This window comes from Corythoichthys intestinalis, chromosome 18 (assembly GCF_030265065.1).
Source record: "Corythoichthys intestinalis isolate RoL2023-P3 chromosome 18, ASM3026506v1, whole genome shotgun sequence".
Lineage (NCBI taxonomy): Eukaryota > Metazoa > Chordata > Actinopteri > Syngnathiformes > Syngnathidae > Corythoichthys > Corythoichthys intestinalis.
Genome location: NC_080412.1, coordinates 4,657,850 through 4,669,891, shown reverse-complemented (window position 1 = coordinate 4,669,891; position 12,042 = coordinate 4,657,850). Strand labels below are relative to the sequence as shown.

Genomic DNA, 12,042 nt, shown 5'->3' with positions numbered 1-12,042 from the left:
CATTCCCAATGGGTGAAGGGGCACACATTCTACCTGCCAGACAATGTTTCATAATTGCTGCTTGATAGTTTGCTGTCCAGCAATGTTGGTACATAGCATCAGTTGTTGGGGGAATAGAATGATCTGGCAAGACTGACGAGGCCATACAGATAGATCTGCATCCTGCATCACTTTTGGCAGATGACTGGCCATACAGGTGGCACACATATTTACACAACGTGTTAAATGTTTGTAGGCCAAGTTTAAAACTGCTGCCAAGCTTTGCAAGCCCAGTCAGGTATTCTTTTTTATGACATGCAACAGAAAACTTTTTTTTTTTGCCTTTGCCATGAAAGGCACAAGCAGAGTCACAACCTGTGAATGTATGGATGCCAGTGAGTGCTGAGCACACACTAGTGCCAAGAGCTGCGGAGACCTTAGAGATGTCAGTCCTTGTTCTGTTGCCTCCTCCTGTGAAAAAATGCAATCTGGACTGTAAATCTTTCTGTAGACTTACAGCAATCACTGCCACGTCAGTATCAGGGCTTTTTATGACTACAGCTTGATGTTTTTGTCACCCATAACAGGTATGTAATAAAAAGTTCTACTGGATTCACTTTCTATAAACTATATAAATTTTAAAACAAAGTGGTATTGATATCTGGGCCAAAAATGGTATCAATACAACACTAGTTTAAATAAGAATTTTGTGAGTATAAGTTAATAACAATTAACCTTGTAGTAAAGGCGTGAGTGTGGCTTACCTGTAGTCAATGTCGTTAAAAATCCCAGCCGACGCATTTTCAGCAAGATCCTTCGACGGAGCCTGGAGAGAAAGCCATTGTCTGACTCAACCGCTCTGCAAGTTTTGGCCAAATTTCTGCCCTTTTTCACCCTTGGACTGATGTGAGATGCATATAGCATTGTTTCGATGCCTTTTGACTAAATTTCGAATGCGGTTTTCTTATCTTTTGTTCATCTTCGCTCGTGTCGTAGCTTGACACGGTCGCCGCCACGTTGTTTGTTTTAGGAACCCATAGCAACATTCCACGTCTCCTATTGGTGCACGTGACCCAAAATAGCTTCACACAATGAAGATACGACTCCGCCGTATTAATATCACTGCGCCACGGGGGGAAAAAAGACTACTAAAAAATGACTGGAAACCGTGAGTAGCACTTTTTTTTTGGTACTAACTAGCAACGTATGTATATTATAAAGCAGAGTTCATACAGATCCATTTGAGTGGAACGAACCAACACAATTTCACTCAGCCAATACAGCCTATTCTTAAAGCAATGAAGCTTTGTAGCCAATTGGTTCAAAGCTTCATGGTGGTTTATGTGTTCTAATAGATCCCAATCACGTGACGTCACAACTCCGCCCCCCTGACTTGAGGCGCCATATTGTCCGTCAGCTCATTGTGTTTATATATTACCGCTCCGTACATTCCTCCTATTACTGCGTGCTTTTCTGCTTGTCTAAGGAATCACCGCCGAGTAAACGAACCCCAAAACCTTCCTGACAATAGTTAACATTGATTAATCAAAATGGTGAAGGCATGTGTGGCGGTTGGTTGCAGTAACAGAGAAGATAAACAGTCATTTTAGTAGTTACTGTGTGCCCATTGTTAAAAGGGCAAATCTCTGAAGCAGCACGGTTTGTTTATCTCGGTCCATGATGCGTTTGTGTCGACAGCCGTCAGACAGCGGCGAAAACATCAATAGTCGTGATGCCAACACAATCGCAGACATCATCAGACGGAGACTACGAAGCTCGTTGCCACGGTTGTTGTGCCGAAAAATAGCCGCCCCGGGTGAAATGTCCCCCCCGACGGGAACGCCCACACGGAAATGACTTTCTTGTACCGTGAATGTGTATTATTTTGCTCTGCTTAAACTAATAAATCTTGTACTGTGAATATGTATTATTTTACCCTGCTCGAACTAATAAATGTCATACCTGTGTGATTGTCTTTGGGATATGGTCGTGAAAACCTGTAGACTAATATATTTCTGTTCAAAGATGGTTATGTGGCCCACTCCACGATTTGTTACTAAAATACAGTACTAATATTTTGTGTAATTTAATTTTTTATTTAAAACTGATTTTACAGTCGTAAATCCATTACTGTAATGCGTCCATGAAAACATTTGATGTTTTCACTTCAATAAAGCGTTATAAATAAACGCTCCCGTCAGGGGGGACATTCCACGCGGGGCGGCTATTTTTCTGCACACAGCGGCCCGTTGTCGAACCGCCGATCAAGTTTCATTTTACAATCGTGACAATGATGACGCTCAGCTGCCCAAATGTTGGTTTGTATTCGGGCCGGTGCCGATTTTGGGTACCCGACGCCTCATCGTAACATCAACTGGAGTATGACTGGAGGTTTTTGCACGGGACGGGACCGGTGTTGTGCCGAAAAATAGCCGCCCCGCGTGAAACGTCCTCCCTTGACGGGAGCACGCACACGTCACTCGTACCAACAGTTTTTCTATTGGACACGCCCCCTGTCGATTAAACATGGAATGGACACGCCCCCTGTCAATTAAACTGTTTTGCACTTAAAGTTGACCATTTTCAGATAGTGACGTAGAAAAACAAGTTTGCAGCCATTTTCTGATAGCGACGAAGAAAAACAAGATTGCCGTAAGTTTTCTGATTTCTGTCAGTAACCCTACATTTTTAGCCAAGTTAGGATAATAATAATAATATGTATATATAACATACATTAGTTAAGTATTTATTTTCTGTACATTTTCGTTTTATATTCGAAATGTATGTTGAACAAATTGATAGACATTACTTAAGTTTTTTTTTTTTTTTTTACATGTTCGCTATATATGTGACATGTTTGCCTAACATTTTCCGCCTCACCACTTTATTATCTCCAGATGGACCCCAGTCTTTACAAACAAATTCTGAATTACAAATCCAAAGGTTTGTATTTGGATGGCACTCCGAGGACAGAGAGATGCGCTATCGGCCGAAAGGTCTTAAATTATGTTCTGCAAGGTAAGTGCTATTTTCTACAACGTCTCACAGATTTTAACCTTTGTCTTGTGTTTGGGTCGCTACAGATCCATTTGCTGTTTTAAATAATTTAGAAGTAAGCACTATATATTTTTTGTTATCGTGTTGAGACTGACATTATCAGTAACATCAATTAAATGTTTTTACATTTGGATTTGTGTTTTCTTTATAAAATGCCCTGGTGAAAATGATAACATTTGTGATGTCAGGGTCAGTTTCAACCTAGTTAAAATATACGATCTGAACACAATAACAGGTGCCAAACCTGTACCAATAGGTGGCCCCTCTCCCATAAACTGCAGCTTATTCAGGGCTTGCCCAGTCATGTCAGTCAAGGTCAATTTGGAGTTGGTGATTGACAAATTAAGCATTTCATAAAATCCTTCACCGCAAACCAAGCTCTTGATCACAACAATTATGTTATAAATCCTCAGTAGAAATTAACTTTTCAATTAATGTACATTTTACTGTGTAAAAAAAAACCATTAATAAAAATCAAGTTAACTGAAGAGTGTTATATTTTAAAAAGCTCAATTATCTTATATCCTGTGTGTATGTGTGAATGATGTGTGTCTTTTTATGGACTGTTGACCTGTATAGGGTATATTCGCACCGCACCTCTGCCAAAGCAGAATCGTATGGGCTTCAGCACCACCCACACAGATGGTGATGGATAAGCACTGAGCAGTGCTTAATTGGAGGGTAGATGGGTGAACAAATGTATAGATGGATTGATGATGAATATTGTGTAAGATTATGCAGAATAAATTTGTGTTGGGTAGATGTTTGCTTAGCCCGTGTTTCCACATATTTATTTATTTCGGTTACCTTGCCCAAAGTAAGTGTAAGTCATTTTAGTAGCTACAGGTCTTTTTCCTTGATTTAAAATGCAGTATTCCATGCAATTGTAGGTGAGCATCCCATTATCAATTTTTTTTAATCCAATTCATAATTTCCCTTACCATGAGGCATCTCAATAATCAAATCTTGTTCACCTGTAGCGAATTTTGAACCAGTGTTTTTTTGTTTTGGTTTTTTTTTTGTTTCTTTTTTTGTTTTTTTGGACACAGGCCTATGCCCTGAAAACTAAAACTGCTACTGAGGTAACAAAGTGCATATTAAACGTTGTCTACCAGTTTGAGGTTCCTAAAAGGATCCTAACAGATCAAGGATCTGAATTTGTGAATTCGGTAAGTATGAAATCCTTGAAAAGAATACAACTGTGTGATTTCAATTGTATTAATGGTCACTGCTTCAATGTATTATTATTCTACATTTCATTGCTTTAAACGTGTCAGTGTTTGAAAAATATGCTCTGTAGAAATCTTTGCAATTGTAAACCCCCCTTATGCTCGAAAACAATGTTTTTCCTAACTATATTTCAATGTCTGGGACTTGTGTGGTTTTTCTTGTTTACAGATAAACAAAGGGGTGTGTGACAAGCTGGGAATTCGGCGAAGCCTTTGTGCGCCATATCACCCTCAAACAAATGGCTTGGTCGAGAGGATGAATGGGACCATTCAAAGGTCAGGAAAAAGAGTAGCATGACCGATATCATCTTCAATACTGGCACAATAAATGACAGCATTTCAGGTAATACAAATTCAATGTGTTAAATACTTCAGAGCTCTTGGAAAACTAGTGGGAAAGAAACCGGAATTGTGGGACCCGTACCTGGATGCAGTAATGTTTGGGCTGCGGACCAAAAAGCAATTGACTACCCAATTCTCATCATATTTTTTAATGTTTGGAAGAGCACGCTACCCCTCACAAATTCCAGAACACTTCACGGCAGGGGCGGACTGGTAATCTGTGGCTTCTGGAGGATTCATTATATTATATTCAATATACATCACTGTTTTTATCCCCCCATCCTCTGATTATCTACAGTCTACAGTTCGCATCCAATTCGACAGGTGGCAGCAATGTATGCGCCTGGCTGTTCACCGCCAATCTGATAGAAGAACGAAGAAAGCACAGAGTAGCCTTTATTGGTTCCTTGTGGAAGCAAAATAGCGACGAGCGTTAATGCACAATATGGATGGAGGTGGCAAAAAAAAGAAAAGGGTGGCGCGGAGAAGGTTAGGGAGAAAAATTTAAAGAAACTGGAGAGCGAAGCAACAAAATGTCATAAGTTGACAAATATTTTCGCAAGCAGCAGTCTGGCTGCAACGGCCACGTCGGGTAGCAACTGCACAGCCCTCGTCGATGGTGAGAGTCGGAGCGGCAGCCGCTCTGACGTGCAGCCGTTGCAGGGAGAGAGAAAAGAAGAGAGAGGGGGTAATGATAAGCTGGTGGAAGTTCCCCAGACAAGCGCAGAGCAAGTAAGTAGGGATGAAAAATGTTACTTGCTCGGTATACTGGCAATTGTTATCCACCGGTAGCTACATTTTAAATGAAATAAATGACAAAGGGTTAGTGCCAGCTAGTCCATGTACCCATTTAAAATTGTGTCAAGTTACAGTATGCTAGTCCTACTATCCCTCTCCTCAAAAAAAATATTTTAGCTGTAAAACAACGTATGCACACTCAGCAGCAATATTAATTCAGAAGAAATATAAAATATTAATGAAATGAATGGTTTTACTTTAAAGTTTAGGTAGCTAAATTGATATGATATATATTTTTAATCATTTATATATCGTTTTATTTTCTGGTTAATACTTTCCAATGAAGGTTATGTATAAAGGATTTGTCTTGAAATGTTTATTGTATTTTCATTGAAATGTATTATTTGTGTGGCAAGATTAATTATGGCATAAACAATGAAGTCGTTTTATAGACACAGGGGATAGGTGCTATTATAATGAATTGGATACATAAAACTTGCTTTAAAAATAAATTCTTTAATTTGTTTATTCAGGTTGATCATAGAGCTAAGGCAGAGGATGAATCCAATTCCAGTTCAGCCTTGCAGTACTTTGAGCGCCCCAAGTCAGTCACAGTCTAGACACATTTTTTACTTAACACCCTCAGAAGACAAAACACCTGTCTGTACAAAGAGTATTCATACGCAAAGATGGCACTGATAGAAAATGGCTAACATACTGCGAAGAAAATCATAAACTATATTGTATATGTATAATAATGCAATGTATAGTTCTTCATAGCCGCTTCATTTTTCTCTCAAAGTGCACGAAATTGATGCATTTTAGAATTAAAAATAATATATATATATATATAATTCTCCCAGGGGAGCATGCCCCCGGACCCCCCTAGAGGGTCTGTGTTTCCCCATCGTACAACGATTCTTGTGGGCTGGGCTGAGTCAAAGTCCAGGGCTGCTTTTTGGTCCCAGTCGGCCCCTGTTTCACGGTGAGAAAAAAATCACACTGTCGTATTGGCAGGTTTCAGTTGAAGGGCAGGTCTGTAAATGCAACATAATGTTCTGTTGATGTTGTTCGGTACAGGCTTTATGATGGACAGTAAGAGACATATAAAAAAATCTCCCACAAAACGTTGAATGTTTTGTATTTTTCATATTAATTTTTTAAATAACATAATTGTTCTTCACAGGTAGACAGCAGCGTTGAGGATGTCATAGCCAGAGAAGCTCTGAGGGAGGACGTAGATCACTTTGACAGCATTAGAGACATACTCCATTCTAATGTTGAGAAGCAGCAGGATAGAACCCGGCGCAGACAACAGCCTGGTGTTCCCAAACAAAGTTTGAAAGTTGGTGACCAGGTATGGAGGCAGAATGTCCGTAGCCAGCAGAGGAAGGGTGGGAAGATGGAGCCCAACTTCCTTGGGCCTTTCACCATAACAGCACTGCAGGGGGAAAATGCAGATATGCAAGCGGAAAATGGTGCAGTTTTTCTAAAAGTTAATGTTGACCATTTCAAAATATACCAGAAAGAAATGCCACGCATACCCCACCAAATTAAGTCCTCCATGGCCTAGTCCACATCAACTGAAATAACCCCACTAAAAACAAACCAATCCTCAGATATTGCTTTTGACAATTTGGCCAAATCAGCACCTGCACCTACACAAGCATCCCCTCATGCTTCTTCTTCAGCACCTGGACAAACTCCAGTTGCTTCTTTATCACCATGTCATGCACCTTCTCCAGCACCTTCGCCTGCACCTTCTCCATTACCATGTCATGCACCTTCGCCTGCACCTTCTCCATTACCATGTCATGCACCTTCTCCAGCACCTTCGCCTGCACCTTCTCCATTACCATGTCATGCACCTTCTCCATCACCATGTCATGTACCTTCTCCAGCACCTTCGACTGCACCTTCTCCATCACCATGTCATGCACCTTCTCCAGCACCTTTGCCTGCACCTTCTCCAGCACCTTTGCCTGCACCCTCTCCAGAACCTGCATCAACTCCCGTAGCTTCACCAGCACCATCTCATGGACCTTCTCCAGAACCTGAACCTGCACCAGCTACCGTAGCTTCTCCAGCACCAACAGTGACAGCAAAAACAAAAAAAAACATTAATACAAAAATGTAAGGATATTTAAAGTAAAGTTCAGTTAGTTGAAATATAGATCTGAACTGTTCTGTTTCAATTAAAAATGAGCAAAACCCAAAGGTTTTTGTGGAAAGGAAAATCATAATTAGAGTCACATTTAACTTATGTTAAAACTCACTTGTGTTGCTAAAATGACAAAGTTGAAAAAATTGTTTTCATTCTATTTTATTTTTTTTATTTTATTTTTTTATAGCGGCACTTGTTGTAATGATAGGTAATGACTACATGGATTAATATACTATGATTTTGGCAGATGTGCGTGAGGCCTGGGAAGGAAAGGAGTGTCATGTGCTTCTCTCAAAGATTGGACCATATAAACTTTTCTTTTGGGACATTAAGAAGATTGGTCCGAACCAGGAGTTCGAGAGTGAGGTATTATTCTATCATTATTTTATGAGTTGATACATTACAATACATTACAAAAAAAAAAGATTTTTCGGGTTATTAGTGAAGATGTAAAAACTTCATTTTTTCGTGCCTGCGAAATATTTTGATATTCATCGTTTATGTTGAATAAATGCCTTTTTTCCAATGTGTCAGTCTATATGGAGCTATGTATCTTTTTCAAGTGGATTTATTTATTTATTTTTTATATTTCATAGGTGATCAATGCCTACCTCACCCTGATTGTCAAGAAGTACAATCAGCACAAGGCTGATAAAGCTGCAGTTATTGACAGTTTTGCCATGACAGCAGAAAAAGTCGCGACTCAGGGTACTTAGTGGATCTCTATGCACATGGATGTCATTTTTCTTTTTGCAAAGCTAATAATTTGCATAATTTTCAAAAAAATTACTGATAGATCCAATGGCATACCAAATACTGGTGGGAATACAAAACGAGCCCCATCGCTGGATGTTGACGGTGAGACTATGTCTGAAATGCAACTTATTTCATCTCTGCATCAGTGGCTTTTTAGGCCATTGGCATTACAGTTAATCTCTCTTTGAAATAGCATTTATGAAGTAAAAATGTATGATGTTGCAAATATTGCTTGTTTCCAATGAGTTCTTTATCATGGTAGTATTTTTTTTTTTTTTCAGATCGTACCTTTACCTGATATTGTGTTTTTGTGTTGACTCTTTCTGTAAATAAATTCTGAGCTCCCTCTGCAACAGGATCATTAGCTTTTCATGACCGCGACATGACATTTGTTTTCATGTTAAAAACTAAGGTCATCTACCCACATGAAAGGAGAGCCGTTTTTGTTGATCCAATGGGAGAAACTGAGACGAAGATTAAAAGGTGCCTGGACACAACAAGGTACATTTGTCTGTAAAATAATGCTTTAAAACATTGCATTTTACTGGCACTACAGTCAGATGGAAAGTGATAATGATGGACGTTAAATCATAAAGGAGAAGTAATGTTGACACAAAATATTTCCATATTTCAGGGCATTTATGAGGACTAAAGGCTGCGATGTTTCATGGTGGACATGCAGCACTCTCACTCATGAACGTCAAAAGGATAGGACATCCTGTGGTGCCTCAGCCTTAAAAGTGAGTAAGCAGGACACCCATTAGACAATGGGGACAAAAAAAACTCATTGACAGTGTTTTGTAATGATCACGGATTTTCAGTAGGACACGTTATTGAGTGGAAATATGAATGTTAAACGTAATATGTTGTCACATATTAGTTATGTTACATCATGGCTCTTGCAATCCTCATGGACTACATGTAATCAATCAATACTAATAAAACTCTTTAGTGTGCAGAGAAAATCTTGAAAAGAGGTGAGCTGAACATCAAGACAACACAATCAGCTGTCAACAAGTTGAGGCTCGATATAGCCACATCACTCCTTCAACAATCAGGTGCAGTGTTTTCTTCACAATGTTCCAATCCGCTTGAAAGTGAAAGTATGTAGCTGTTTTATCAGATGTTAAGTTGAGTGTTTCTTAAAGTTTTCTTTGTCTTGACCCACAAAACAACCTTTGAGCAGAGGTTACAGTTTGTCATATTTAAATGTTTTGATTTTTATGAATGAAATCTCAAAGTATAACGTTGTTGCACTGATGTACGGTTCATTAAACTACTCTCAGCTGAAAACTTACTACACTGCATAGGAGATGATTATAATATATAATTTTCGCAGGACATTGAAATTGAATGTTCTTACTCTGTCTTAACAGATGATCTCAGCAACCTGTTTCATTGTTGTGGGTCTGAAGATTCTACTGACACACAATGGGTAAATCTTCCAAGATTATTGTGCTAGCTAATTGTGAAAATTACAGATGGTTCATAGAAGTTAGTAAAGATTGAATAACAGCTTGAAATGATTACCTGCAGTAAAATCTTTGAGTAATTTCATCCAAATTGAGTGATGTAGGAATCAATATAAATACCCCTCAAATGGATGGGACTCAAACATTATGACAACTGGTGACAAAGGTCTGCCCAGGTGCGTTACTCACTATTTAATTTACAAGCAGATAAAGGGTCTCACTTCTTTTATCTGTTAAATATGTTTCTGTTAATTCTCAGTATGAACCCCAAAGAGCAGCAGTCTTTGGCAGTGAACTGGCAAATAACTTTTAAGTCTAGTAGTCATAATTTCTGTTTGTCCAAAATAGGTTGAGAATCAAACATTTTCATAATAATCTGACTCCAGGACAAACAAAACATTTGTTCAGCTCTTAGACTATCTGTATCGTGGTTATGGTGTTGACATTGCATTTGGTGATTACATTGCATTTCTATGTCAATATTATAATCACTGAATTAATAAAGTGATAACAGGGCCTCGAATTATATATTTGATAATACAATAATAAAGTAATAACAGGGCCTCGAATTATATATTTGATAATACAATATTTCATGGAAGGCTAAATCAAATACATGATACAACAATTCTTATATTATACTGTACAGTATATTAAAAATTAAACCAGCCTGTATGTACAGTATATTCATACCATACAGAATGTTTAAATGTTTAATGGGGAATGTTTAATGTTGGAAACTGTAACAAGTTATTCTGATGAGAAATCCCACCAGCTTTAAATTAATTCAATCAATCAACCAAAGAAAAAGATAAGTAACGGTGCCAAAATTTACTTGCTTGTACATGGTAACAAGTGCACCAATTGACAACAGTCTTCTTTTTAAAGATTTGCTGTGACAACTGTGATCGATGGTTCCACCACCAGTGTGTTCATAAGCCTCCATTGGGTAAAGAATACTTGTGCCCTGCATGCACACGGTGAACTTGATGTTTAGGCATTGTTGTTATTTGAATGTATTTTATTTTAATTTTTAAAGTATTTGATTTCATTGTTAAACTTGTTTGCACTGTTTACATTACTTACATGTTATATTTAATTTATTTATTTGATTGTAATCTAATCTTGTTCTTTTTTTTTGTTTGTATACATGTCTTAATTTCATAAAATCGCAGTCTCTGTGTGCAAGTTGCTTCAAGTTGCAAGTTGGACGTGTGTACCATGCCCTCCATCAACTCAATGGCTACCGAACCATTGTTTTGGAGTTTGTGGGAATGGGATGGAGATGATCCTGTTGCTCTCCCCTGAACTTTCTCAAGGAATGCAGCTTGCTCTTTCAGGCGTTCCACCAAATGTACAGCTCCATATTCTAGATATGCATTTCCTGTGTTGAATGTTCAATGTTCCCTAGATCTACACTTAATCTTTTTCTAGCGAGAAAGGTAAAAAGAGGGAGTGTTTGGAAACATTGCTTAATCTTTACACTATTTGGTTGTTCCCATTGAGATCTATTGATGCACGGCCTTCAACAGAATTCATATCATGTTTGCACTTTGGAACTGGTTTACACTGACTATGAAAGAGTGAATTTGCTGTGTTGGGTTGAATTTTGTCAGGTATGTTCTCTGGTTATTGCATAAAAAGTTTAAAACCATGGTGTGCACCATATTTTTTACACACAGGAAGTAAGGTTTGCCTCCAACTCTGTAGAGCGTTTGGGAAACATTGGAATCCTTCCATGCATCTTAATAGGTTTTAAGGGCCTCAAAGGTGTTCACAGTGTAAGCGGTGATGAAAGCCAGATTTTCTGCATTGTCAATCAGCAGCCATATTCGTGTCGTCGGGCTTGCTGTATTTAGTCAGTACTACAGAGTTCAATATGTTCAAAATATGGTGATTTGAGGGACAAATGATCAATTGTGAGGGACAAATGATCAATTGTGTTTCAGAATATTAAGATCATATTTGATGTAATATTATCAACAACAACGCAGTTGTTGATATGCTATAAAGGACGTCTTGAATTTGAATTGGGAGCTGAAAACACTCAATAATTGGTTAAGGTGTGTAACCATTAAAATACGTTTTCAAAATGATTTAATTTGAATATTCCCTTTATTTACATGTGAACACATTCTATCCTGTTATCACAATTTTCCCACCTTTCCTATTTTTTTTTAATATTCAGCATGATTTATGTTGTCATAAAAAAGCACAAGGACGCAGCAAAAATGTGCAGATGTATTCCCCTATAGTTCATAGCCAGCTTCATGTAATCTTTGGTGACATTTTCTCCAGCACTCCT

At 38.3% G+C, this 12,042-nt stretch overlaps 1 protein-coding gene across 1 annotated transcript in view; it reads right to left on the bottom strand.

The window, feature by feature from the left end:
- Positions 1–410: 410 nt before the first annotated feature.
- The window catches only part of LOC130906329 (gastrula zinc finger protein XlCGF57.1-like), a 91,770-nt gene continuing 80,138 nt past the window's right edge, over positions 411–12,042 (bottom strand). Inside the window, exons 6-7 of the mRNA XM_057820545.1 lie at positions 744–805; positions 411–450 (exon numbers count right to left, since the gene is read on the bottom strand). Coding sequence (XP_057676528.1) covers positions 426–450; positions 744–805 — 87 coding nt within the window. The 3' untranslated portion in view covers positions 411–425. The remainder of the gene's footprint in view (positions 451–743; positions 806–12,042) is intronic.